The sequence below is a fragment of the Equus quagga genome, chromosome 11, assembly GCF_021613505.1.
Source record: "Equus quagga isolate Etosha38 chromosome 11, UCLA_HA_Equagga_1.0, whole genome shotgun sequence".
NCBI classification, from domain to species: domain Eukaryota; kingdom Metazoa; phylum Chordata; class Mammalia; order Perissodactyla; family Equidae; genus Equus; species Equus quagga.
In genome coordinates this window covers 6986934-7013938 of record NC_060277.1, presented here as the reverse complement: position 1 = coordinate 7013938, position 27005 = coordinate 6986934, and the positions used below count along the sequence as shown (strand labels likewise).

Below are 27005 nucleotides of genomic sequence, written 5' to 3'. Positions count from 1 at the left end.
CTACCATCCGGAGACCGTCAGGCGAGCAGGCAGGACTAGAGGGGGATCTGATGGCGACTGGTGTCTCCATAAGCTGAGACTTCGAGATTCTACCGCAGACTTCTGTCTTCTGTTTTGGAATTTCTGATAGAAAGTTAGGCTTCTCACGTCTAAACCCCCAGCCAGTCTGAATTCGTGCAAGTCCCTTTGTACTATACCCTGGCTCATCTTCCTTCTGTTTACTCTGATGGGAATTCCTCTCTGCCTCTTTGCTTTTCCTCCTTCTGTCCTTGAAGACAGCTTAAGGGTCACCTTCTTTATGAAACCTCTCCTGCTCCTTCCCTCTGCCTCCCCCCACCCACTAAGGTCGCTGTCCCCTTTTGGCCTTCTCTGAACCCCATGAATTCTCCCATCATTGTGCCTAGAAGGCTTCTTAGTACTTGCTTCTCTCCCTGCTTCTTGCTCTCAGCCTGATAAGAGCACAGAGGATGTCGATGTTACTTATGGAGCTCTGGCACCTAGTTGGTGTTCAACCAGTATCTGTTGGATGCAGAAATAAATGTTAACCATCACAAGCCTGGATCCCTCAGATAAAGGAGCGTAGGAGGTTGAAATAATTATAAGTCGTGATCTGGATTAATAGCAGCCCAAGCAGAGCTAAATAGAGATGAGTGAGACTCTGCTTTCCAAAGTGAGCCAGAAATTTGAATCAATTATTGACATTGTTGTGGAAGAATTAGGAAGGTTATTGATTTATTTGATTACTTGATTTCATTATCTTATGTGGATTTAGGAAGAAAGAAGAGTCCTCTTCATCATTCAAAAAGTAATACAAAAATAATCAAGACACCCTATAAATATAGGATATAAAGCAAAGGATATGGAAGCCTGGACAAGGTGAACAATCACTTCAATTCTCTACACCATTTGCATTTTGCAGATACAGCCAGTTCAGAAGCAATGTAACGGCTGCAGAAGTTGTCCAGTCAGAACTTGGGTCAGGAGGCCTGTAAAAGAGTTACTTAGAGACAAATCACACATCTTCCCGGACTCTTAGCTCTTCCATATAAGCGGGGGTGTTGATAACTACTTTCCAGAGTTGTTATGAGGAATTAATGAGCCAGTATGTGAATAAGCCAACAAACGTTTGGTTAATCTCCAAAAGGCTACAAATAAAATCTGAGGGTTAGCAGGTAACTACAGCAAATCTGAAAAATACTTAAGAGCATTATAATGAGTTATCTTTGTCTGGGTGTCTGATATCATTGAGCATCAAAAATGTAAACAAATGCTAAGTATTTGTTTAAAAAGCATACACGTATCAAAAACTCATCATTATAACCCTACTAGTGTTTCATTTTGATGGAGAAAATCAAGATGGAAGGCATTTTTAAAACTCAGAGTGAAGTTGTGTAAATCTATAGGACAGCTCAACCTTGACATAAACTCATCTTAAATAAGCCCAGGGATGTTAATGCCTTGAAGCAAAGATCAATGTATATATACCTTCTTTAGGTTCCAATTAAGTGGGGAAAAGGCACGCTTGGGGTAACCCCTGAGTGGAGGGGACAGTCTCCTTCCCACCACCCCACCCCCTCCTACCATAAGGCCCTGCCAAGACACACCCTCACCCACTGGGTGACTCTTGGGTCTCTGTAGACACAGGGCTCTGCTGCACACAAGGGTGAAACAGCGTAAATGGAGGGGGCAGAACAGAGATTTAATTTCAGCGCACGAACATTAAATAAAATTCAGTCTTGCTCCGTCATCTTTATGAGGAGATGCATGTAAATCTGGTTACGTGGAAGAACCTTTTCTGGAGCCCATCTCAGTTGCCCTCTTATAATGAAGCCGCAGGCCTCTGTCCAGCCTCTGTGGCTGCGTGCTTGATGAGAGTAATAACTCTGCAGCTGTGGAATATTCTCAGAAAGAAGCCCCTTTCCGTAAGTGAATCAAAGTCATAAGGTTAGAGTAACGGAAGATCATCAGTGAGGACTGAGCTCTGGGGAAAGAAAAAAGCCAAGCTCCCTCTGAAGACCAGGAGGTTGCTGTGTGAGTAAGTCAGGATGCCCCAGGCACAGATGAAGCTAGTCAATCCTGATAACAGATTTACTTTATGATACACAGCATTAGCCTCAGGCATATGCTGAATTATGAATTTCTTAAAGCCAGATGCCAGTTTTTAATTCATCCTTTGCATTACCTTGCACCCAATAAATGCAGGGGTTGCCCAGGTGGGTAGAACTGTTTTCTGTGCCTCAAGATTATTTATATCATAAGTAAATCTTTCATTCCTGAATTTCTGATTTAGTCTGGTTAGTGATTTTAGCCATTTTCTATTTTCTCTGGTTCTGCGTTTTTGCCCCAAAGGCTACACCACGCCTGTTTTAAATTAGCAAGCCCACCAAACTACCGAAATGTCTATCAGGCTGCTTTGCTTTTTACTTTATTTTCCAAGCTTTCAGCATCCTTTTGTTTTTGCTCTGTGTTAATTAGAGTTCCAAAGCGGAAATGAAATAAAAGCAGTGCATGTTCCTTGCAGAAAGGTGAATAATTTGGTTCTATATACGGCAGCGTTCTGTTAGGTGTTGCCCACAATCCTACTTTTTCGGCATAAGCACCGTTCGCAGTAATGTTGCCTTCCACCTCACTTCAGTGCACATCCAAACATGTGTTCTGTATGTTTGTTATAAACAGGATCTCACTCTTTATTTCTGTTCTAAAATCTGAAAAATACAACGTGAAAAATTTTCCTGATTGGTATATATTAATGGTTTTTAATATCTCTATAATATTCTATTATATAGATGCAGCACGATTGACTTAGCTCGTCTTCTGCTGACAAACAGCTAAGTTGTTTCCAGGCTGTGCCCATTACTCTAGTGCTGCGTGCATACATTTATGAAGACTTCTGCAACTCTTTCTAGAGGATATGTTCGTAGAAGTGAAACGTGGGAGCGGCAAAGGGGATGCCATTTAAACTTTTGAAAGTCATCCCAAATTAACCTCAAAAAAGTACCAATTTGTCATCTCATTGACAGTCCATTGGAGTCTATTTTCTTACACCTCATCAATAATAGTCATAGTCAACCCCCCTTTTTTTCATTTTTGTCAACTAGTAAGTGAAGTTATATCTTTACTTTTGAAATTGCTTTAGTTTGCATTTCTTTGCTTACTGTTGAATTGCTCTTTTCATTTGTTAACTGGACATTTGTAGTTTTTCTTCTATGAATTGAGTATTAACGCCTTTTGTCCATTTTTCTCTTGGATGCTATCTCTCACAGGAAATTACCGGTGAAGCCAACCATTATAAAATAGAACAGATATTTGAAGCTAAAAATATCTCAGGCATGATCCCAAAATACCCCACCCTTGTAGAAAGTGGAAATGTGCGTGAATGGTGTTCATGGAAACCTTGTTTGATCTTCTGTTGTTGTTAGGTTAGGCCTCCCTTGAAATCATTTTTACTGCTAAGCATTCTTTCCAATCTTTTTTCATATTCCTGACACCTCAATTTTTCCCTTTCAGCTAATATAGTTAGAGTCAGGATGTGGTAGATGATTCAGTAATTAATCCCAGCCGTCCCAGGAGGACGATTCCTGTCTTTAGAGAAATGCTTTGTAAAAGAAGAGATGGAAAGAAGTATAAGGGCCTTGAAGAAAATATGTGGGAGTTATTCTTGGTTTCAGATAGTTAGCGTTTGCATTCATCCATAGTTTTCTCCCCCAGCACACATTTCTCCTTGTCTTCCTCCACCTCTCCCTCTTCCTTCTTCTCTGCCCTTTGCCCTTCCTGTCGACGTTCCTCTGTCTTCCTCTCCAGCAGCAGCTCTCAATCAATTCGTTTTGTCTCCTGAAATTCTAGGTAAAAACTCTCAATAAAGCAGGCATTGACAAGTACTTCTTCAATGGTAAAACAGCAAGCGCACCCATCAAATTCAGCAGCAAGGCAGGGATGTCCACGTTGTTAACTTGTCATCCTTGTTGACTTTACCTTCGCTCTCCAGGGAGCAGGCGATACAGTTAGAAAATAGCAATTGTAGCTTTCAAATCGGGAAAGGAGGCAAAAATATTCTATGTGGATGACATAATTGTATTTCTAGAACACCTAAGAGAAAGAACTGAAAAACTTTTTTTTTTTGAACAGTGAGTTCAGGTAAGTAGCTTAGTACAAACTTAGTGCACAAAGATCAGCAGCCTTTCTCCATCCAAACAGCAACCACTTGAAGATAGAAATGATCGGGAAAGAAAACATACTGATATATGATAAAAATCCAGTAGAAAATACCCAGGAAACAAAAAGTAACAAGAAATGAGAAAGATCTATGTTTAAAATGTGACAAAAAAGAAAACTTTTTAGATAAAATGTTACAGTGGTACAACAATGCCAGTTCTCCATATGTTTATGTAGAGATTTAGCATAATTCCAATAAAAATACCAACCAGAATTTTAAAAAATCAAATTCTAAAGTTCATAGGCAACAAAAAATGTTTAAGAATAGACAAGAGACTTTTAACAAAGAATAATGAGAATAGGCTGGTTTTATCAGATATTCAAATGTATATTATAATACTAATAGTAATTAAATCAGTTACTGTTCTGGCAAATTAATAGATTAATGCAAGAGAATGGTAAGTCTTAATATTGACTCAAATGCATATGAGATTTGGTAGATAGTACAAATAAATGAAATTAATGTGTAATGAAGGTAGCATTTCAAACCAAAGGAGGAGAGATTGAGTACCTGCCAACAAGTTAGATCTCTACCTCTAATTACACAAAGAGACATTCTAGATACATCGAAAAATTGAAATGTAAGAGAATTCAATCATAAAATGATCAGAAGAAAACATGGAATTTTAAAAATATAATCTTATATTGTAGAAGGTCTGCCTGACGATTACATGAAACTATCAATCAACATACTGATAAGGTTAGCCACATACAATTGAAATTTTCTGCTTAATAAGAAATACAATCAAAAAAAGTAAAAATGTAAGTTAAATGTTTGCCAGGCATATCACTTCCAGAGAGCTGATTTCTTCAATATGTAAAGAGCTTGTATAAATCCATTCTAAAAACCAAATGAGAAAATCCTCCCTCTCCAGAAATAGCTATGAGAGATCCAGCACTTTGCTTCTCTCTGGAAGGCGGAACAAGGAAACCAGGGAGGGAAGGTTTGTACTGTTGGGTTTTTACCAGGAGCACAAATAGTTTCCAAGTAGTTAGAGACAGATGAGAGAAAGATAAGCTAACTAACAAATACCTTTTTTTTTTAATTGGAAGTCTAAAAATCTCTATTTTCCTCAATTGTTGTCGCTGCCACTGCACGTACAAGTAGGAGAAGACAGAGAAGAAGACAAACGTAGAAAGTCACATGCATTCCCTCCGCCTCCCTTATTTTGTTCCAATACGTTTACCATTCGTGGAGTTTGTCCAGAGGACCTGTAGAATATGCCCCTTAAATGCTGAAGGACTTCGGTATTTCTAAGCTTAGTAGATTCATTCTTTTTGTGAGTGGTGAGGACTTGGTCTTGCCATCCTTCATGAGGCCTCCCTTCCTTGCTTTAAGAGCGATCCTGCTCAGATTTTACTTACGGGGAAAAAAAGGTAAAATTCTCCAGGGGAAATGGTGTAGTTTGAACTATTTTCTAATGTTTTTCTAGGGTTTTAAAAATGCTAATGTAGCTTTGACCTACCATCGGTTGGAAAACTTCCTAAGAAATTTGAGGTACAGCGTGTCACTGTGGATTAAAAGATGACACAGCTCCTTGCTAATTTACATAGTGTTTTTGCTCTGATGAGAGATGGTTCCTTATTTGCAGTAGAAAAGAAAGCAAGACCTCTTGCATCTTTAACAGTATTGGCCCAGCTGTGTTACTCACAAAACTGGTAGACTTATGTAAGCCCTTTGATAAAGTGGAGCCACTAGAATTGAAACTTACTACTATGCTCCAGCTTTTCCCTTGTCGTGTAAGAATGCCAACAGCATGTCCAGGATTTTCTAGGCATTTAAAATCACTGGAAAAGATACGAATACTTATTAGAGTCTCATTTTCCAATGTTGTCTCCAAAAACATGGTCACCAGACTTCTAAGTAAAGTTACCGTCTATGTTCCTCTGCAGAGGAAGGACCTGTATAAAAAATCCAATTTGTGATTTTAAGTACTTCAGCTCTTTATTCAGGAATATCCCAGCTAATTTCCTGCATTTTAATAAATTTGTGACTTCTTTAGCAATAGCTTCTTTATACCAATTTCAAGTTGACTTCCTGCCAGGAAATGCAGTGAACAGGGAGTGTGACAGTCATTATAAGAGCTTGTCCAGATTTGAAGATTGGGGTACAGGGCAGGAAGCATATTTCTACTTGGGGGAAATAGGTTTCTAATTTCTTCTGTTCCTGCAGAAAATGTCTCCCACAGGGTCTCAGCAGGGTTTTTTTCTAACAGCTCATTATGGATCCGTTATTTGGCCTCCTGAAGTCTTCCGTGTTCTGTGGGCTTCGTGGCTCTTCGTCCTTGATGAGCACTTCCGTTTCATTGTCCCACAGCTCATAATAGGTTTGGGCCCATGTTTTATAGTTTTCCAGGCTGGCAGGTTTTGAAAGCATCAGTAACAAAAAACAGGTATAGATTTCCAAGGGCATTCTCTACTCCCAGCGTTTTCTACATGCTTAGGATATACTTAACCACAAAGTGATATTTTATATTTAGTGACTTGGGTATCATTCTGCTAATTATTAAAAAAAAATCAGTATTTCCTTTTAGTTCCAGCACTCATGCGAATGTAGAACTATACTGAATATTATGAAACCATTCTCTCCAAGGCAGACCAGCAAAGGTCCTCGCAACGTACATAAAATCAGAGCTTACACTTCTTGTCACAAAATTAACATCTGGAGATTTTCATGTTCTGTCCCCCTTATGGCATCTTCTCTGGTCCCCACGTCCCCAGGCCCCGTGTTCCTCTTCGTTTTCAGACTGTTTCACACCCGAGTGTCTCAATGGAAACAGAATGGTGCGCGCGGAATTGGTCAGGCCGCTCATCGTTTGATTCCATTGCATCATTAAGACAAGGAAAAACATCAGATCAACCAGTTTGGGTTTTCGATCTTGTTTTATTATTGCTGTTACTTTCTGTCACAAGACAGGTCTCCAAATCTGAATTATACAGAAAGGCATACTTTGTTCTTTCTGGAATCTCCCAACTGCCTCTTATATAAACTCCACTCTTTGCCTCTACCGAATTATTAATGCTTCTGCCACTAAAATACACAGACTCCATTCAGATAGTTTTTGACTCTAGGTCCCAGCACAAACTTATAGTCCTACTTTCCTCTCCATATACAGTGAGCCATCATTAATTATTTAACTTAGTATATTAAAATATATTTTGGTTTCTTTACCTAAGCAATAAAAGAGTTAATATCACTGAGCAACGAGGAGTTAATAATAATAGCTATTGTTTATTGAGAATTTACTACTATCAACACTATAGTAAACATTTTATATATATTACTTCATTTTGTCCTCAAAATGACCATATGCTTGGACACAACTAATGTTACTAATGTAGACCTTAGTTCCCAGACAGTGAGCTAGGCTTTGCATTCATTGTGTCCTTTGCTTTACAACAGCCTTACAGGTATTGTTACTATCCCCACTTTACAGATGAGGAAACTGAGGCTCCAAGAGGTTGAGTCGGTTGTTCAAGTGTGGCTATTAAGAGGTGGGTAGGAATCAAGCCCCCTCGCCCAGGTCTTCTGCCTCCAGTGTATTATATACTGTCTATTAAAGAAGGGTTTTGCCATCTTACAGATGGAGGAACTGAGATAAGAGTTTAAAACAACTTGTCCAAGGTTGTACGGCTATCAAGTGTCTCTGATTCCAGTGTTCATGTGCAAAACCATGATGCTGCCCATACGTTAAGAAATGATTTCTAGGAGCCAGCCCGGTGGTGCAGTAGTTAGGTCTGTGTGCTCTGCTTCGGTGGCCCAGGGTTCACCGGTTCGGATCCCAGGCGAGGATCTAGTCACCACTTATCAAGCCGTGCTGTGGCAGGCATTCCACATATAGAGCAAGATGGGCACAGGTGTTAACCCAGGGCCAGTATTCCTCAGCAAAAAGGAGGATTGGAGGCAGATGTTAGCTTAGGGCTAATCTTCCTCAAAAAAAAAAAAAAAAAGAGAAATGATTTGCAGTCTATTCTTATTTTTTAAAGCTTAATATGATTGAACTATTAGTCACCCATATGCATTTTCTGTTTCTGCTCTGGCAAAGATATAGACTAAAAATCCTGTTCTAAAAGTTTAAAATGTCTCTACTGGGAAGAAAGTCCTAAAACTCTTTCTAGCTTGAACAGAAAATGTTTCCATCTGTCACATTTGTCATACCACATGGGGTTTTTATATAATGTTTTTGTTTGGTCCTGAAGGCATAGATTAATTTTTACTTCCTTTTGGCAGATACCTCGTATTCTGGTGAATTTTTAAACCTCAAGATAAGAATAAAAATTCAAGCATGTAACTAAGACAATACAAATATATTTAAAATAATAGGAATACTTCAGCCTATTATTGAAAAGATGAAGAAAACCATAGGACAAGGACCCTTGTGAGACAGTGAAGGACAGGATGAATTAGAATCTGTCTACATGGCCAGCTCCTACTCATGCGCCAAGCCCCTATGAACGGCTGCCGCTTCTGGGATGCCTCCCCTGATTTCTCCAGGTAGTGAGGAAGAGCATTCTCCAGTATCACTCCATCATAGCAATTAGTTCATTTCATTTTAAATGCGTACTTTGACTGCTTTCCCACTGAACTCTGTATTCCGTGCAATCAGAAACCAGGTATTATTAACTCTGTGCCCCTATGCCCAGCACATTTCAGTCTTTTCAAGCATCCATCAAGTCAGTTCACAGTCAACAGACGAACTTACGTATTTATTACATTCCAGGCCCTCTGCAAGGTATTGGGATAACGTGAAAAAAAATAGAAAGAGGAACATATAATCAAGAGTGAACGTTGGACTGGGAGTCTGAAAACTTGAATTCCAGTCCTATTCTTTCTGCCAATTCATTGTTGGATCTTAGATGACATTCCTGGTCCTTTCTTGGCGAAAAGGAATGTCTGGATTCAGAGACTTCTAAAGTCTCTCAATTCTGCAGGCCTATTTCCCTATCAGCATCTTAGATATAAGTGTGTGAATGCATCTAGAACCATGTCTGATGTATGGTAGGCTCAGAATGTGGTCAGAAAAGTAGGTCAGTGTGGTCAGAAGAGGACCTGAGTGTACAGGAATAAACTTCTGTGAGTGTTTAAAGACTGAAAACTGGTATGGACTAGTGCCATGAAAAGCAAATTCCAGAATGGGTTTAAGCTTGTAAAGACAGTAAAAGGTAACAACAATAAGGCTTTTAAGATTATTATCGAAGCAAGAATAGGGGAGGATAAGCCTGAAGATAGAAGCGCTGATCTAGTGTTAATATGATACACAAGGCAGAAATCTTCCGTGTCAAGGAGAAAGAGCTTTCTGCTGCAAGAGGGGCAGTAAACATGGTCCGGAGGGGAAGATGAGCCCAAGGTAGGTGAGCTGACAGTAATGGAGTGTTTGAATGAGGCAAGAGTCTACATCTGGAGTGAGAAAGGTAGAAAATGAGACTGAATTCCTGCTGGTGATTTCTGAGATCTGCAATGACTGGGTAGCATGGCAGAGGCCTGGAGATAGTCCAACAGGGTCCTGGTTTGCACAGTGAAGGTAGGTTGCACAAATTTTGAGCTGGTAATCTTGATACCTGTTGCTGGCATAATTGTGGCTGATCTATGAACATTAGGAATGGAAAATAGGATGATCAAAGTGTGACCAAAAGTTAATCCAAATTAATTTTTATTTTGGCTTGGCAGGAGAAGAATATTATGTATATCTGTCTTTTAGTTTGCTTTTGACAAAATCATATCTTTTTTTTTTCTTTTTCGAGGAAGATTAGCCCTGAGCTAACATCTGCTGCCCATCCTCCTCTTTTTGCTGAGAAAGACTGGCCCTGAGCTCAGATCCATGCCCATCTTCCTCTACTTTATACGTGGGACGCCTCCCACAGCATGGCTTCCCAAGTGGTGCCACGTCCGCACCCAGGATCCAAGCCAGTGAACCCCAGGCCGCCAAAGCAGAACATGCGCACTTAACTACTGAGCCACCGGTGGGGCCAGCCCTGACAAAATCATGATATCTTTTTAGAGAATATGGAAACGTTGAGTGTGACTAACCCTCTAGTTAGGTTTATTTATAACTAGTTGAATGGCCTCATGAGAAAGATGATTGCTGATCATTATATTCTTGAGGCCAAAGAACGTTATTTTGAGCCCTATACTTCTGCAAAGCCAGATATCAGTTTTTACCAATTACATGAATGAATAGCTACACAAATTAACAGTGTCCACCTAGGAGGAGGTGTCTAGTGAAATACCACAGGGCTCTGGGCTCTATACTTGATCTTCAAGTTCTAAAAGTTTGGATGAAGGTTTGGTTCCAGAGAAATTGATAAGCAAAAACTCTGTGCCCAAGTTAACAAAATGAAGTTTGGTGTAGCAAAATTCTTCACTTGGGTCTTTGAAGAAATAAGTACCGGCCCTGCCCTGTCAGGGAAGGTAGGGAGCAAAGAGAAGTGTGGAGATGGGGAGTGGTGTGCTCTGAGTCAGCACCTTCCTGTGCTGGAGGAGATCTGCACAGTGTGAGGGGCCTGATGCTCACCCAAGGACACGTCTTCAGCCTCATCTGTTACACCTGGCTTTTCCTGGGATGTCAGTGTGATTCGAGAAATGGAAGTCGGTTGGTCCATAGTTGCAGTTTTAAAGGCAAAGCAGCATTCTTGAAGGTCTGGTTTTCTGATGGAAACACGAATCAAAATAAGGAAAACTGACAAGGAAAGAAAACCTCGAGTGAGAGCAAATTTGGAGGTCTAGCCATATCTCAGACTCTGTAAGACCACAGACTCTGGAGCTGCCGCCGAGCTGTGTGACCTTAGGCAACTTACCTAAACTCTCTGAGCATCAGTTTTCTCCTCTGAAAAACAGAGCTCATATTATTGTCTCTGCTTCCAGAATTGTTGTGAGAATCCATATGTTCTTAGACCTAAAGCTCTTAGAATAGTGCCAGACCGTGGGCAGTCTGAGTTAGCTCTTATGCTATCATTGTTATTATTAAAACTTAGGAAGATGCTGTCGTTTGTTATGAAAAGGAGACTGTAGTTAACAGGGTCTCTATCGCCCATGCCCTCCACGCCACCAAAAAAACCAAAAGTGACCAAAGTGAGGGTGGAGGGGATGGAGTTTGGCAGCACAAATGAAAACATAGACAGAGGCTGATTTCGCTTATCCTGGACACTTTGGACCAAGTTGACATTGCAGTTTGAAGATGCAGACTACAATGTTCTCTCCAGGTTTTATAGTCTCATCAGGTGTAAGCAAAACTGCCTGTAGCATCCTCAGGCTATTTCCCAGGATGAGCCTCTCATTACTGCGTTCAGCTACAAGTTGAGGTTAATTTTCCTAAGATGACGACAACGTATTTGTGTCTTACTCTGGGTCCACTGCGAATGAGTGTAAAATGCAAGTTTGAGAAAGACACTGGTCCCCTTCTGAGACCTGGCCCTCTTCCTCTCCAGCCTTACCTGGTCTCCGCCCGAGGGTTGAGCTGTATGCTTAGGGCACACTGGAGCTCTGACCTCCAGCCTTTCTTTCACTTGACCTTCTCCAAAATGCTATTCACTTGACTTTTTTTTTTTTTAGGACGATTAGCCCTGAGCTCATATCTGCCGCCAATCCTCCTCTTTTTATTGAGGAGTCTTGGCCCTGAGCTAACATCTGTACCCATCTTCCTCTACTTTATATGTGGGACGCCTGCTACAGCATGGCTTGCCAAGCGGTGTGTAGGTCGGCGCCCAGGATCTGAACCAGCAAACACCCAGCCCCTGAAGCACAGTGCATGAACTCAGCTGCTGCACCACCAGGCTGGCCCCTCACTTGACTTTTTTCCTGTGATAAATATCAGAATGCATGAAGCCTACTGTAAAGGCCCTCCATAATTGAGACTTTCACTCTATGGGTTCTCTCAGTCCCTTTTGTTTAGATAGATTAGCTCCGTCATTAGGTTTCAAGCTCTTGAAGCCGGGACTGAGTTTGTGCCCCCCTGTTTTCCCCTCAAGGTCGGGTTGGGTTGTCTTAGTATTGAATTGCCCTCAATCACATTCAAGGAGGACATTGGCCCCCAACCTGAGCTTGCTAATCCTTGGGAGTCTTGGTGTCCCTTGGGGCCTGGCCAGCATAGTCGGGCTGAAGAAGATGTGTACTCCTTCCATTGCCCCCTCATTCTATTCTTTATTTCTAAACTCCTCCAGGAGTCTTTTCTCCTCTCATTTTCTATGCATTTTCACACTCAAATTGACCTTGCTTTATCTTGCTGTCTGGGCTCACCTGCTTTACTTGCTCACATAGGAGCCCAGTCACTCATCGCTCTTTCCCAACTTCCTGTCCTCATCTATCTTTCTCAAAATAATTGCCTCTCTTCCAGCCCCCTTTCTTCTATCAGCATCAGGAATGGAAAATGGGGATGCTAGCAGAAAATGTTTTAACAAGTGGGGGAGGACTAGGAATCTGGATGGAAGGGTAACTCAACATGGTTGCTTTTAAACCAGATAAAAGCTTTTTGCCCTTGTTTTCATTCTATTCAGAAGGATTTCAGTCTAAATCCCTATCCTGCCATATGGGAATAACTGAGTTAGATGGCTGCTATCCAATCTAAGCATTTTATTCAAACATTTGAAACTGGTTTGGGTTCTAGAATCCATAGGTTGACACTAAGCTTTGTTCTATCCAAGATTTGGGAGAAGTCCTGAGTGGTAGTATGTATACTTTGATAAATTGTGCAGACTAGAGCCGTGGGTTATGATATCGTTTGTTCTTCCAACATTAAATATTTTAATCCTAGTTAAAATTTCCCTGGAGACTGGATTTACTCACCAGCTTGTTCAGCTAGCTAAAACTGTAGATGCCGTCCACAACCCTGTTCTTTAAACACAATTCAGAAATCATAAATAGCAATTCAGAAGGAGAGGTTGATTTTGCAAGATGAGGTTTGATGCCATAACAAAACCCTCTCAGAAATTTGCCAGAGACCTTGTGAGTCTTAAAATATCCTGCGTTTCCCACCAGCCAGACTTGGCAGCTTGAGAACGATTCATAACAAATAATGACAAATATTTTACCAACTCACAAAATGTTGCTTTTTGTCTTGGTATTAATTTTCTTTGTTCACATTTTTTTTTTTTTTTTTTTTGGCATAATAAACAATGGACCTGCCTCTCTAGGCAGAGTCTGTGTGTTTAATAAATAGCAGAAAAATTTTATATAGTAATAACATAACTAATCAAAGGTCATATTTCACAAGTACCCACCATGGACCTCAATGGTCTTTTCGACAATATAATCACACAGGTTATATGTAAGATCATAATATAATTTCAAAAAATTGAAACAAACAAAAACTTAGAGGACCTGTTCTGCTCCTGCTAAGAAATAATTAGTCAACCATTTTTAAAATTTTATTTTAATATATGAGCTCCTACTTTCAGTCTTTACTGAAGGACAAACTACATAGAGTTAAATTTCTGATTTCTTTCATATTTTTCTATTAGATGCCAATAAGAAGGATATTCACAGTTTTCCACAACAGCTTTTGTATTGAATACAAAGTTCTATTATATTCAAATTTCCCGTAAGGGGGCGGGCCTGGTGGTGTATTAGCTAGGTTCCTGCGTGCTCCACTTTGGCGGCCCGAGGTTCACAGGTTCAGATCCTGGGCACGGACATAGCACCACTCAAGGCATGCTGTGGTGGCATCTCACATAAAATAGAGGAAGAGTGGCACAGATGTTAGCTCAGCAACAATCTTCCTCAAGCAAAAAGAGGAAGATTGGCAACAGATGTTGGCTCAGGGCCAATCCTCCTCACTTACCACCCCCTCCAAAAAAATTCTGGTAAAATTTACTTTGCCTATCCTCTATCCTCCAAAAGGTGCCTTAAAAGATAAAACACTTTTGTTCACAATCTAAACCAATCTTTGATAAAAGAATAATTGCTGGCTCCGTTCCATCATGAAACATTTTTTTTTTTTTCTCTTACTTAATTTTTTTTTTTTTTTTTATTAATGTTATGATGGATTACAAGCTTGTGAAATTTCAGTTGTACATTTTTGTTAGTCATGTTGTGGGTACACCACTTCCCCCTCCGTACCCTCCCCCCACCCCCCCTTTTCCCTGGTAACCACCGATCAGATCTCCTTCTCAATATACTAATTTCCACCTATGAGTGGAGTCATATAGAGTTCGTCTTTCTCTGACTGACTTATTTCGCTTAACATAATGCCCTCGAGGTCCATCCACATTGTTGTGAATGGGCCAATTTCGTCTTTTTTTATGGCTGAGTAGTATTCCATTGTGTATATATACCACATCTTCTTTATCCAATCATCAGTTTCTGGGCATGTAGGCTGGTTCCACGTCTTGGCTATTGTAAATAATGCTGCGATGAACATAGGGGTGCAACGGACTCTTGAGATATCTGATATCAGGTTCTTAGGATAGATACCCAGTAATGGGATGGCTGGGTCATAGGGTATTTCTATTTTTAACTTTTTGAGAAATCTCCATACTGTTTTCCATAGTGGCTGTACCAGTTTGCATTCCCACCAACAGTGTATGAGGGTTCCTCTTTCTCCACAACCTCTCCAACATTTGTCGTTCTTGGTTTTGGATGTTTTTGCCAATCTAACGGGGGTAAGGTGATATCTTAGTGTAGTTTTGATTTGCATTTCCCTGATGATTAGCGATGATGAACATCTTTTCATGTGTCTATTGGCCATATTCATATCTTCTTTTGAGAAATGTCTGTTCATGTCCTCTGCCCATTTTTTGATCGGGTTGTTTGTTTTTTTGTTGTTAAGCAGTGTGAGTTCTTTGTATATTATGGAGATTAACCCTTTGTCGGATAAGTGGCTTGTAAATATTTTTTCCCAATTAGTGAGCTGTTTTTTTGTTTCAATTCTGTTTTCCCTTGCCTTGAAGAAGCTCTTTAGTCTGATGAAGTCCCATTTGTTTATTCTTTCTATTGTTTCCCTCAACTGAGGAGTTACAGTGTCCGAAAAGATTCTTTTGAAACTGATGTCAAAGAGTGTACTGCCTATATTCTCTTCCAAAAGACTTATTGTCTCAGGCCTAATCTTTAGGTCTTTGATCCATTTTGAGTTTATTTTGGTGTGTGGTGAAAAAGAATGGTCGATTTTCAGTCTTTTGCATGTGGCTGTCCAGTTTTCCCAGCACCATTTGTTGAAGAGACTTTCTTTTCTCCATTGTAGGCCCTCTGCTCCTTTGTCGAAGATTAGCTGTCCATAGATGTGTGGTTTTATCTCTGGGCTTTCAATTCTGTTCCATTGATCTGTGGACCTGTTTTTGTACCAGTACCATGCTGTTTTGATCACTGTAGCTTTGTAGTATGTTTTGAAATCGGGGATTGTGATTCCGCCGGCTTTGTTTTTCTTGCTCAAGATTGCTTTAGCAATTCGTGGTCTTTTGTTCCCCCATATGAATTTTAGGATTGTTTGTTCAATTTCTGTGAAGAATGTTCTTGGGATTCTGATTGGGATAGCATTGAATCTGTATATTGCTTTAGGTAGTATGGACATTTTAACTATGTTTATTCTTCCAATCCATGTGCAAGGAATGTCTTTCCATCTCTTTATGTCATCGTCAATTTCTTTCAAGAAAGTCTTGTAGTTTTCATTGTATAGATCCTTCACTTCCTTGGTTAAGTTTATCCCAAGGTATTTTATTCTTTTCGTTGCGATTGTGAATGGGATAGAGTTCTTGAGTTCTTTTTCTGTTAGTTTATTGTTAGTGTATAGAAATGCTACTGATTTATGCACGTTAATTTTATACCCTGCTACTTTGCTGTAGTTGTTGATTATTTCTAATAGTTTTTCTGTGGATTCTTTGGGGTTTTCTATGTATAAGATCATGTCGTCTGCAAACAGCGCGAGTTTTACTTCTTCGTTACCTATTTGGATTCCTTTTATTTTTTTTTCCTGCCGAATTGCTCTGGCCAGCACCTCCAGTACTATGTTGAATAGGAGTGGTGAAAGTGGGCACCCTTGTCTTGTTCCTGTCCTCAGAGGGATGGCTTTCAGCTTTTGTCCATTGAGTATGATGTTGGCTGTGGGTCTATCATATATGGCCTTTATTATGTTGAGGTACTTTCCTTCTATACCCATTTTACTGAGGGTTTTTATCATAAATGGGTGTTGGATCTTGTCGAATGCTTTCTCTGCATCTATTGAGATGATCATGTGGTTTTTGTTTTTCATTTTGTTGATGTAGTGTATCACGTTGATTGACTTGCGGATGTTGAACCATCCCTGTGTCCCTGGTATAAATCCCACTTGATCATGGTGTATAATCTTTTTGATGTATTGCTGTAATCGGTTTGCCAAAATTTTGTTGAGGATTTTTGCATCTATGTTCATCAGTGATATCGGCCTGTAGTTCTCCTTCTTTGTGTTGTCCTTGTCAGGTTTGGGGATCAGAGTGATGTTGGCTTCATAGAATGTGTTAGGGAGTTCTCCATCTTTCTCAATTTTCTGAAACAGTTTGAGGAGAATAGGTATTAAGTCTTCTTTGAATGTTTGGTAGAATTCTCCAGAGAAGCCGTCTGGTCCTGGACTCTTGTTTTTGGGGAGGTTTTTGATTACCGTTTCTATTTCCTTACTTGTGATTGGTCTATTCAGATTCTCCATTTCTTCCTGATTCAGTTTGGGGAGATTGTAGGAGTCTAGGAATTTGTCCATTTCTTCCAAGTTGTTCAATTTGTTGGCATATAGTTTTTCATAGTATTCTCTTATGATCTCTTGTATTTCATTGGTATCTGTTGTGATTTCTCCTCTGTCATTCCTGATTTTGTTAATTTGTGCTTTCTCTCTTCTTTTCTTGGTGAGTCTGGCTAGGGGTTTGTCAATTTTGTTAATTCTTTCGAAGAACCAACTCTTTGTTTCATTGATCCTTTCTATTGTCTTTTTTGTTTCAATATCGTTTATTTCTGCTCTTATTTTTATTATTTCCCTCCTTCTACTGACTCTGGGCTTTGTTTGTTCTTCTTTTTCTAGTTCTGTTAGGTGTCGTTTGAGGTTGCTTACGTGAGCTTTTTCTTGTTTAGTGAGGTGAGCCTGTATTGCGATGAATTTCCCTCTTAGGACTGCTTTTGCTGCATCCCAAATGATTTGGTATGTCGTATTCTCATTTTCATTTGTCTCCAGATAATATTTGATTTCTTCTTTAATTTCTTCAATGATCCATTGTTTGTTGAGAAGCGTGTTGTTTAGTCTCCACATTTTTGCACCTTTCTCTGCTTTTTTCTTGTAGTTGATTTCTAGTTTAATAGCGTTATGATCAGAAAAGATGCTTGATATTATTTCAACTCTCTTGTATTTATTGATGTTTGCTTTGTTTCCCAAAATATGGTCAATCCTTGAGAATGTTCCATGTGCACTTGAGAAGAATGTGTAACCTGCTGTTTTTGGATGAAGTGTTCTATATATATCTATTAAGTCCATCTGGTCTAATTTTTCATTTAATTCTATTATTTCCTTGTTGATTTTCTGTCTGGATGTTCTGTCCATTGGTGTTAATGGTGTGTTGAGGTCCCCTACTATTATTGTATTGTCGTTGATGTCTTCTTTTAGTTCTATTAAGAGTTGCTTTACAAATTTTGGTGCTCCTGTGTTGGGTGCATATATATTTATAAGTGTTATGTCTTCTTGGTGGAGAGTCCCTTTTATCATTATATACTGTCCCTCTTTATCTTTCTTTATCTGTTTTGCTTTGAAATCTACCTTGTCTGATATTAGTATAGCGACACCTGCTTTCTTTTGTTCATTATTAGCTTGGAGTATTGTTCTCCATCCCTTCACTCTGAGTCTGTGTTTGTCTTTGGGGCTGAGGTGTGTTTCCTGGAGGCAGCATATTGTTGGATCTTGTTCTTTGATCCATCCTGCCACTCTGTGTCTTTTGATTGGGGAGTTCAATCCATTTACATTTAGAGTGATTATTGAGACGTGGGGGCCTACCACTCCCATTTTGTGTCTTGTTTTCCGGTTTTTTTCAGTTTCCTTTGTTTCTCGTCCCATGGTTTAATCTGTTCTGATGTAGAGCTGCTACTCTCTGTTGTTGTCCTTCTACTTATCTCCTCTGCTCTTGGTTTTGTAGCCCCTTTCCTTTTTTGGATTTTTCAGGAATGAGGGTTTTCCTGAGGATTTCCTGAAGAGGAGGTTTTGTGGCAATGAACTCCCTTAATTTTTGTTTATCTGGGAAAGTTTTTATTTCTCCATCGTATTTGAAGGATATTTTCTCTGGGTAGAGAATTCTCGGCTGTAGATTTTTGTCCTTCAGATTTTTGAATATATCATTCCACTCTCTTCTAGCCTGTAAAGTTTCTGCTGAGAAATCTGCTGATAGCCTGATGGGGGTTCCTTTGTAGGTTAGTTTCTTTTGCCTGGCTGTCCTTAATATTTTCTCCTTGTCGTTGACTTTTGCTAGCTTCACTACTATATGCCGTGGAGTTGGTCTTCTTGCATTGATAAAGTTTGGAGATCTATTGGCTTCTGTCACCTGAAGATCCATCTCCCTCACCAGATTTGGGAAGTTCTCAGCCATTATTTCTTTGAATAGGTTTTCTGCCCCTTTCTCCTTCTCTTCTCCCTCTGGTATACCTATAATCCTTACGTTGCATCTCCTAATTGTGTCTGATAATTCTCGGAGAGTTTCTTCATTTCTTTTAAGTCTTGCTTCTCTCTCCTCCTCTGCCTGCAGCAATTCTATATTGCCATCTTCCAAATTGCTAATTCTTTCCTCCATATTATCGGCCCTACTGTTCAGAGCATCTAGATTTTTCTTAATCTCCTCTATTGTGTTCTTCATTTCCAATATTTCTGTTTGGTTCTTCTTTATCGTATCAAACTCTTTTGTGACATGGCTCCTGAACTCGTTGAGTTGTCGGTCAGAATTCTCTCTTAACTCATTGAGAATCTTAATGATGGCTGTTTTGAAGTCATCGTCATTTAGGTTATACATCTCATTTTCTTTGGGATTGTTTTCTGTATATTTGTTGCTTTCTTTCTGTTCTGGAGATTTAATGTATTTTTTCATATTGCTTGATGTTGTTGATTTATGCCTCCGCATGGAAATAGAGTTTAGTTGCTCCTTTCACTTGTTTCAGCTGCTGCGGTGGGAGGAGCAGCTGTTTATATTTCACCAACCAGGAATCCTGTCCGTAGTTGCTAACTGGGCCTGGGCCCCTCTTCGTAGCCACAGTGGCCCTTTGGATTCCCTCCTCTGCCGTGGGGGCCGTCACAGGGGGGCTTCAGGCTGCAGGTGCCTACTGTTGCAGCCCACCTAGATGTGCTCTCTCCTTGGGGTCTGCAACGGTGTTATGGGCTTTTCCAGCAGCCGGGGTGGGATCACTTATATTTGTCGCTCCGTTGCTGTCGGCACCCACCAAATCTCACTTGTCCTCTATAGGTCGCAGGAGAGCTATTGGCATCTTCTACAGTCTGTGGTTAGTACACCTAGCTATGCTGCTTTTGCCCTGGGGTCTTCCAGCCTTGTGGCTGGCGGCTGGGTGCCTTCTACTGGTGCTGTGCAGAGGCTTTCCCTAAGGCTGCTGTGAGCCTGTAGGGTTTCCCCCTAGGCTGCTAAGCTGGGTCTCTGGAACTCTCTCCAGCCCCAGTCCTCTCTGAGATCTCCAGCAATCCCTAGCCTCACGGGGTGGGCAACGGCAGCTGGGGGTCGCCCCGCCCTCAGGGATTCTCTCCGGGCCTCTCCCGGAGCCGTGAATGCTCAGCGTGGCCCCTCTGCTAACGGCAGACAGAGAGTTTTGTCTGCTGCCCGGGCGGAGCCCCGGCGCTTCCCCTCCGGGTCGCAGGACCGGCCTTTTGAAAGTTCCCCCCGCCCCGGTCCTCTCTGAGATCTCCGGCAATCCCTAGCCCCACGGGGTGGGCAACGGCAGCTGGGGGTCGCCCCGCTCTCAGGGCTTCTCTCCTGGCCTCTGCCGGAGCCGTGAATGCTGGGCGTGGCCCCTCTGCTAATGGCAGACAGAGAGTTTTGTCTGCTGCCCGGGCGGAGCTCCGGCGCTTCCCCTCCGGGTCGCAGGACCGGCCTTTTGAAACTTCCCCCGGCCCCGGTCCTCTCCGAGATCTCGGGCAATCCCTAGCCCCACAGGGCGGGCAACGGCAGCTGGGGGTCGCCCCGCCCTCAGGGATTCTCTCCGGGCCTCTGCCGGAGCCGTGAATGCTCAGCGTGGCCCCTCTGCTAACGGCAGACAGAGAGTTTTGTCTGCTGCCCGGGTGGAGCTCCGGCGCTTCCCCTCCGGGTCGCAGAACCGGCCTTTGAAAATTCCCCCCGCCCCGGTCCTCTCCGAGATCTCCGGCAATCCCTAGTCCCACGGGGCGGGCAACGGCAGCTGGGAGATCTCCGTGCCCTCCGTGTCTCTCTCTGGGACCCTCCGGGCGCCCCGAGCACCAGGCTGGATCCCCCCGCCAATGGCGGGGAGAGACTCTCCCCACGGGCTCAGGTGTGCAACTCCAAAGTTTCCCTCTGCGTTTAGGAGTAATTGCAGGGGGTTTAGGTAGGGTTCTGGTCACCTGTTTCCACCATCGCTCCTCTGTTGTGTTCTCGCTCCTGCCCTAGACGTGCGTGGATCCTCTGGGGGCGTCCGTTGGAAGAAAGCCGCTTGCGGGTACCAGGCTGCCCGTCGGGGTCGGGGAGCCCTCACCTATTTCCACATCCTCCCGGAGGAAAGTCCATCTGTCTTCCGATGTATAGTCGCGTGGGTGTCTCAGACGTCCTGAGATGCTGTCTGGATATCCTTTGTCAAGCGATAAGTGTCCAAATAATTGTAGACTCGAAGGGCGAGAGACAAAGAGGACTACTCACGGCGCCATCTTGGCTCTTCTCCCCTCTTTGTTCACATTTTTAACTAGGAAGGTTAGTATAGTAATATGATGGTCATCCAGCTAATCTCAGGAAAAGGATTACTTCCTTACTGAGTGGTTTAGCAAATATTTCTTGACCACTGGCTATGTACAAGGTACTATATTGAATGTTTATGGTAATAAAAAGATGAATTAAACTTGATGTTTGACCACAGGAAGTGAAAGAACCAAGATGTTATAATATGGTGAGTGCTGTAGAAAACTTGCTAAAAAAATGCTCTGAGGAATGAGAACTCTGTGGAATTTGCTGAGTCCACCAGAGAAGCCTTCATAAAGGAAGTGGGATATGAGCTTTGATGACTAGCCAGATGTTAATATGTGAAATTAGGGGGAGAAGAAGGGGGATCTAGACAGATGAAACATTATTAACAAAGTCTCAGAAACAGTATAGTACGGAGCACAGGGAATATTGTTGGTTTTGGTTTTATGTAAATGAAAGGGAAGAGTAGAGATAAAGATAAATTTAAGTCTGAAATCTCAGATTAAACTTTGGTAGGTAGTGGGGATTATTTTATCCATTATTCCACTCTTTAAACAACTCCAGAGCTGTGTTTTGGGATAATAACCTGCCCTCCGTATGTAAGCTTGATTGTGGAGAAAGAGAAATTGGAGTTTTGAAGACTGGTTGGGAGGTTATTATAATGGTCTAGTAAGAGTTAATAAGAGTTGCACTAGGCTAGGAAGAGGAGGGTTGGAACAGAGTGGTGAAATTGATGGTGGTGAAAATTTCCAGGATTTAGAACCTGATTGGAAGATGAGAGGAAGAAGAAAGGGTGGAGTTAAAGATAACTATGAAGAGTCAAGCCTGAGAACTGACACCATCAGAAAAGTCAGACAAGTCAAGTAGTGCCGGTGGAAGGAGAATTCAGCTCTGTGTGGTGTGTGGTGGAAGGAGAGTTCAGCTTTGCTAGCAGTGCACAAATGTATATACATGTGTTCCCCGACGGAGAGTTGAAATGTGAAATTGAAACTCAGGCTATGACTTGAAATATAGGCTTGGGACTCATTAGCATAAAGGAAAGGGTGGAAGGTGTAGAAGTGGATATGGATGCCAAGAGAGAGTGTAAAGAGAAGATGGCCAAGGACAGGACCCTCGGGGGAAGGTGGTCTCCTTTTAGGTGAGGGAAGATGAGCCAAAACTGAAATAGTCAGCAAGATCAGGGAAGAGCCAGGAAGACTCAGTATCATAAAAGACTGGAGAAGAGAGTCTCAAGAAAGGAGAGGCCAGTAATATCTATGGAAACAGAGAAGTAAGGAAGATGAGAATTGAGAGGGCGATATTAAATGTGGTAGTTAAGAGTTCATTAGTGACTGTCACAAGACTGGTCTTAGAATCATAAATTGCTGGACTGTATTCTCTTTGTAAGTCTAGGGTTTTTGGGGGGCCTATTAAGTGTTCTGGATTTTTCCATTTCTTTGAAATAAAACAAATAATGAAGGATGAGGTATGTGTGTGTGTGTGTGTGTGTGTATGTATGTGTGTGCACGCATGCACGTGTGAGAGAGAGAGAGAATGTGTCTTGGGACCAGGGGACTATTTTACATAATAAATGATAAAATTATTTAAGTAAAGTACACCTTGAGCTCGCATCTCATTAATAATGGAAACACTAATTCAGCCAAAAAAGGGAATCTCCAGAATTTTACATTAGTCAATAAGCAAAACTTCTACCCAAACTATGTCAATTAAAAAGATATTCTTGTGTCCCATTTCGTTATACGAAGCAACAACAATAACAAAAATATATAAATAATTGCTGAATTGGTGAGCATACCCCAGAACATACTTAGATTACCTTTCTCCCTTCTTTTCAGAATAAAAGACCAAGCTATGATAGCAACTGGAGGAGTGATAACCGGTCTGGCTGCCTTGAAGAGGCAAGACTCTGCCAGATCACAGCATCATGTTAACCTCAGCCCATCACCTGCTGCTCAAGAAAAGAAACCAGTCAGGCGTCGGCCTCGGGCTGATGTCGTGGTTGTTCGAGGCAAAATCCGGCTTTATTCCCCATCTGGTTTTTTCCTCATTTTGGGAGTGCTTATCTCCATTGTAGGAATTGCAATGGCAGTCCTTGGATATTGGCCCCAAAAAGAACATTTTATTGATGCGGAGACAACACTGTCAACGAACGAAACTCAGGTCATTCGGAACCAAGGCGGTGTGGTGGTTCGCTTCTTTGAGCAACATTTACATTCTGATAAAATGAAAATGCTTGGCCCTTTCACAATGGGGATTGGCATCTTCATTTTCATTTGTGCTAATGCCATTCTTCATGAGAACCGTGACAAAGAAACCAAAATCATACACATGAGGGATATCTATTCCACCGTCATCGACATCCACACGCTAAGGATCAAGGAGCAAAAGCATATGAATGGCATCTACACTGGTTTGATGGGAGAAACAGAAGTCAAACAAAATGGGAGCTCCTGTACCTCAAGACTGGCAGCAAATACCATTGCCTCTTTCTCAGGTTTTAGGAGCAGTTTTCGGATGGACAGCTCTGTCGAGGAGGATGAGCTTGTGCTAAATGAAAGCAAAAGTCTGGGGCATCTTATGCCACCTTTGTCCTCTGACAGCTCTGTCTCTGTCTTTGGCCTCTATCCACCTCCTTCCAAGACAACCGATGATAAGACCAGCGGCCCTAAGAAATGTGAAACCAAGTCGATTGTGTCATCATCCATCAGTGCATTCACGTTGCCTGTGATCAAACTTAATAACTGTGTTATTGATGAGCCCAGTATAGATAGCATCACGGAGGATGCTGAGAACCTCAAAAGTAGGTCAAGGAATTTGTCAATGGATTCCCTCGTGGTCCCTTTGCCCAACACCGCTGAGTCCTTCCAGCCCGTCAGCACAATGCTCCCGCGGAATAATTCCGTTGGGGAGTCATTGTCAAGTCAGTACAAGTCCTCTGTGGCCCTTGGAGCTGGGGCTGGACAGCTCTTATCTCCTGGGGCTGCTAGAAGACAGTTTGGGTCCAACACATCCTTGCATTTGCTCTCGTCGCATTCAAAGTCCTTAGACTTAGACCGGGGTCCCTCCACCCTGACTGTTCAGGCAGAACAACGGAAACATCCAAGTTGGCCTCGGTTGGATCGAAGCAACAGCAAAGGGTACGTGAAACTAGAGAACAAAGAGGACCCGATGGAGCGATTGCTCGTGCCCCAAGCCACAATCAAAAAAGACTTTACCAATAAGGAGAAGCTTATTATGATTTCAAGATCTCACAATAATTTGAGTTTTGAACATGATGAATTTTTGAGTAACAACCTAAAGCGAGGAACTTCTGAAACAAGGTTTTAATGTTAAAAAACATATCATTTTACAAGGCTATATATTTTAAAACTATTTTCACTAGTGTTTCCTCATTAAACATTGCTTGTAAGCCTTTTTAATCAAATGGTTTGTAGTGTATTAGACCTGGCTACTTAATTCTCTGGAGATGGTTGTATGCTCTGGTTACTTATGATGGCAGTATTCTATATTATCACATATGATTTTATTTTTCCCACTTATTTGAAAGCTTATGATCTCTTTCCACTCATGATATTTTATTAATATGAATTCAAAATACTTCCATCTGAATTAAAGTTCCTTTTCTTTTCTTTTAAGTTCTTTCATTGATGCTCATATTTATAGAACGAAGTGTCCAGTTAGCAAAAGGTAGGGTACCAAGTGTGGACTAGAAGTACCAAATTCCAGCCCAAGATTCAACGTGTATTTATAAATGAGTGTGAGTGCAAATCAAGATGTGATTTTCTGAATAGTTGCTTTTATATAGGATTGGTTAAATTGTTTAAAATGGAAAAGATCTAGCTTCTGTGTGAGCTAAATAATATGAATTGGTTAAATTGGTTTAGTTCTGTGTGAGCTAATTGATATGAATTGATCAAGTCAATTATGACTTCTACTCGGAATTCTAGGAAGATAGTATTTTTTTCAAAATCAGTTCTATTTTTAGTGATATGTTATCAAGAAACCATGTATTCAAGAACCATGGCTGAGAATGCCAGATATTCTTAGGGGTAAATAGCTATAATTTTAGATATTCAGAATCAAAATTTCTTTGCAGCTGACTTGAAAAATGAATGAACCAATATAGTTTTTAGAAATGCTATCTTAAAGTAATTATATCCATGAAGAAAATATTGACTAATGAATTAAAATACATTATATGCTAGTTAATGTTGATAGTCTCTGTACCTTTTCCAGGTCGTCTCTGTTACCCACTATCTACTCATTCCCACATCCTTATTATCCCCCAATATTTTTTAGATCCTGTTATTTGGAAAATAATCAGCTAACCTTGACATTTCTTTTTATCTTCGCATATCACTAACTTGGTGGTTCAAGAGAAATTAGTCCTTGATAAATTGCCTTGAAATTTACTTTGTGCTGGAAAACCTTATGAGGACTCCAAAGACTTTCTTATGGTGTAATAAATATTTAGGATTGTGGTTCTCAGTTATTGAAAATTATAAATATTAAAATAGATTTTTCATCAGAAAATTTTCATGTTTTCCATTAAGGTAACATAATTTTAAGAATTGTTTCATGGAATACTCAGGAAATTTTACAAGTTTTCCCCAATGTGTAAATGTTTCTGAACATCAGTGTTGCAGATATTATGGAAGAGGAGAAGGAAGATATATTTCTGTTTGTAGCTCCCCACGATTCCCCCTGTGTTGGCGTCATGAGCTTGCCTGAGGCACAGTGTTACTTGTTAGAACATCAGGCCTGTGTATTGTAATACAGTGGGCTCAATATTTTACTATAAAGCATTTAATAAACTTCTGCTCTTAATAGAAGTTTGTGTTCTTCATACATTTGCCATTATTTTCTAAATAAAATGTACATTTCTGCTTAAAGTACTGTTTCTCAAACTTTGAGGTACATTCTACTGAAGGTTCTTGATACCCTGGTATAGGTACTGGGTGCTGTGGCTTTTTTATTTTGCTTCTATTTGGTTAAAGAGCTAGGTCCATCCACCTGTTGAATTAGGCTCTTTTCATATTTTGTCATCTTGATGTGATGGTTAATTTTATGTGTCAACTTGACGGGGCTAAGGGATGCCCACATTTCTAGGTGTGTCTGTTAGGGTGTCTCCAGAAGAGATTAGCTTGAATCTGTAGATGAAGTAAACAAAATTGTCCTCACTAAGGCAGGTGGACATTGTCCAATCCGTTGAAGGCCTGAATAGAACAAAAAGGCAGAGAAAGGGCTAATTCCCTCTCTCTGCTTCAGCTGGGACATCCATCTTCTCCTGCCTTTGGACGTCAGTGCTCCCGGTCCTCAGGCCTTCAGACTCAGACGGGGCCTTGAGTTTGTACCAGAACTACACCACCAGCTTTCTGGGCCTCTCTAGCTTACAGAGAGGCGGGAAATCGTAGGACTTCTTGGCTTCCACAGTCACGTGAGCCAATCCCTCATAATAAATCTATGTATCCTGTTGGCTCAGTTTCTCTGGAGAACCCTGTTTAATACACTTGGGATCATTTCCACTTAAAATTTCATTGACTTTCTGGAAAATAACGCGATGTATAGCATCTAGCAAATGTCAGTGATACTCCCAGATTTGAAAACGATGGCTCTCAACACCTTTGATGTGACAAATGACTAAAGCTGTGTAATTTGCTCAGTTCACCCCTGAAAGGGCTGTAGCAACTTGAAGAGGACTAAACAGCATGGGTCTTGAAGGATCCCAAAAAAGGAATTTGGGGCTCAAAGCAGTGATTCCTAGTCAACCTTCTCTCCATCAAAAAGCCTGAGGTTTTTATTTACCAAACAAATTAACTTTATCAAATGATAAATAGTTTTCTCATTTTAAATTAGTCAAAGACACTTGTTGCTAATTAAAGCTTCAGATGAATGGGAAGTAGCTAATGTTAGCGTATCAACTTGGTATAATTCCACCCAAAAACAAGGAAACCTGAAAT

The 27005-nt window shown here is 41.0% G+C and overlaps 1 protein-coding gene across 1 annotated transcript in view; it reads left to right on the top strand.

Annotated features, from left to right (window-relative positions):
- TMEM200A (transmembrane protein 200A) overlaps nt 1–25835 on the top strand; it is an 82480-nt gene extending 56645 nt beyond the window's left edge. Inside the window, exon 3 of the mRNA XM_046676625.1 lies at nt 22881–25835. Within this exon, the coding sequence (XP_046532581.1) occupies nt 22897–24372 (1476 nt within the window). The 5' untranslated portion in view covers nt 22881–22896 and the 3' untranslated portion in view covers nt 24373–25835. The remainder of the gene's footprint in view (nt 1–22880) is intronic.
- The last annotated feature ends 1170 nt before the right edge of the window (nt 25836–27005 follow it).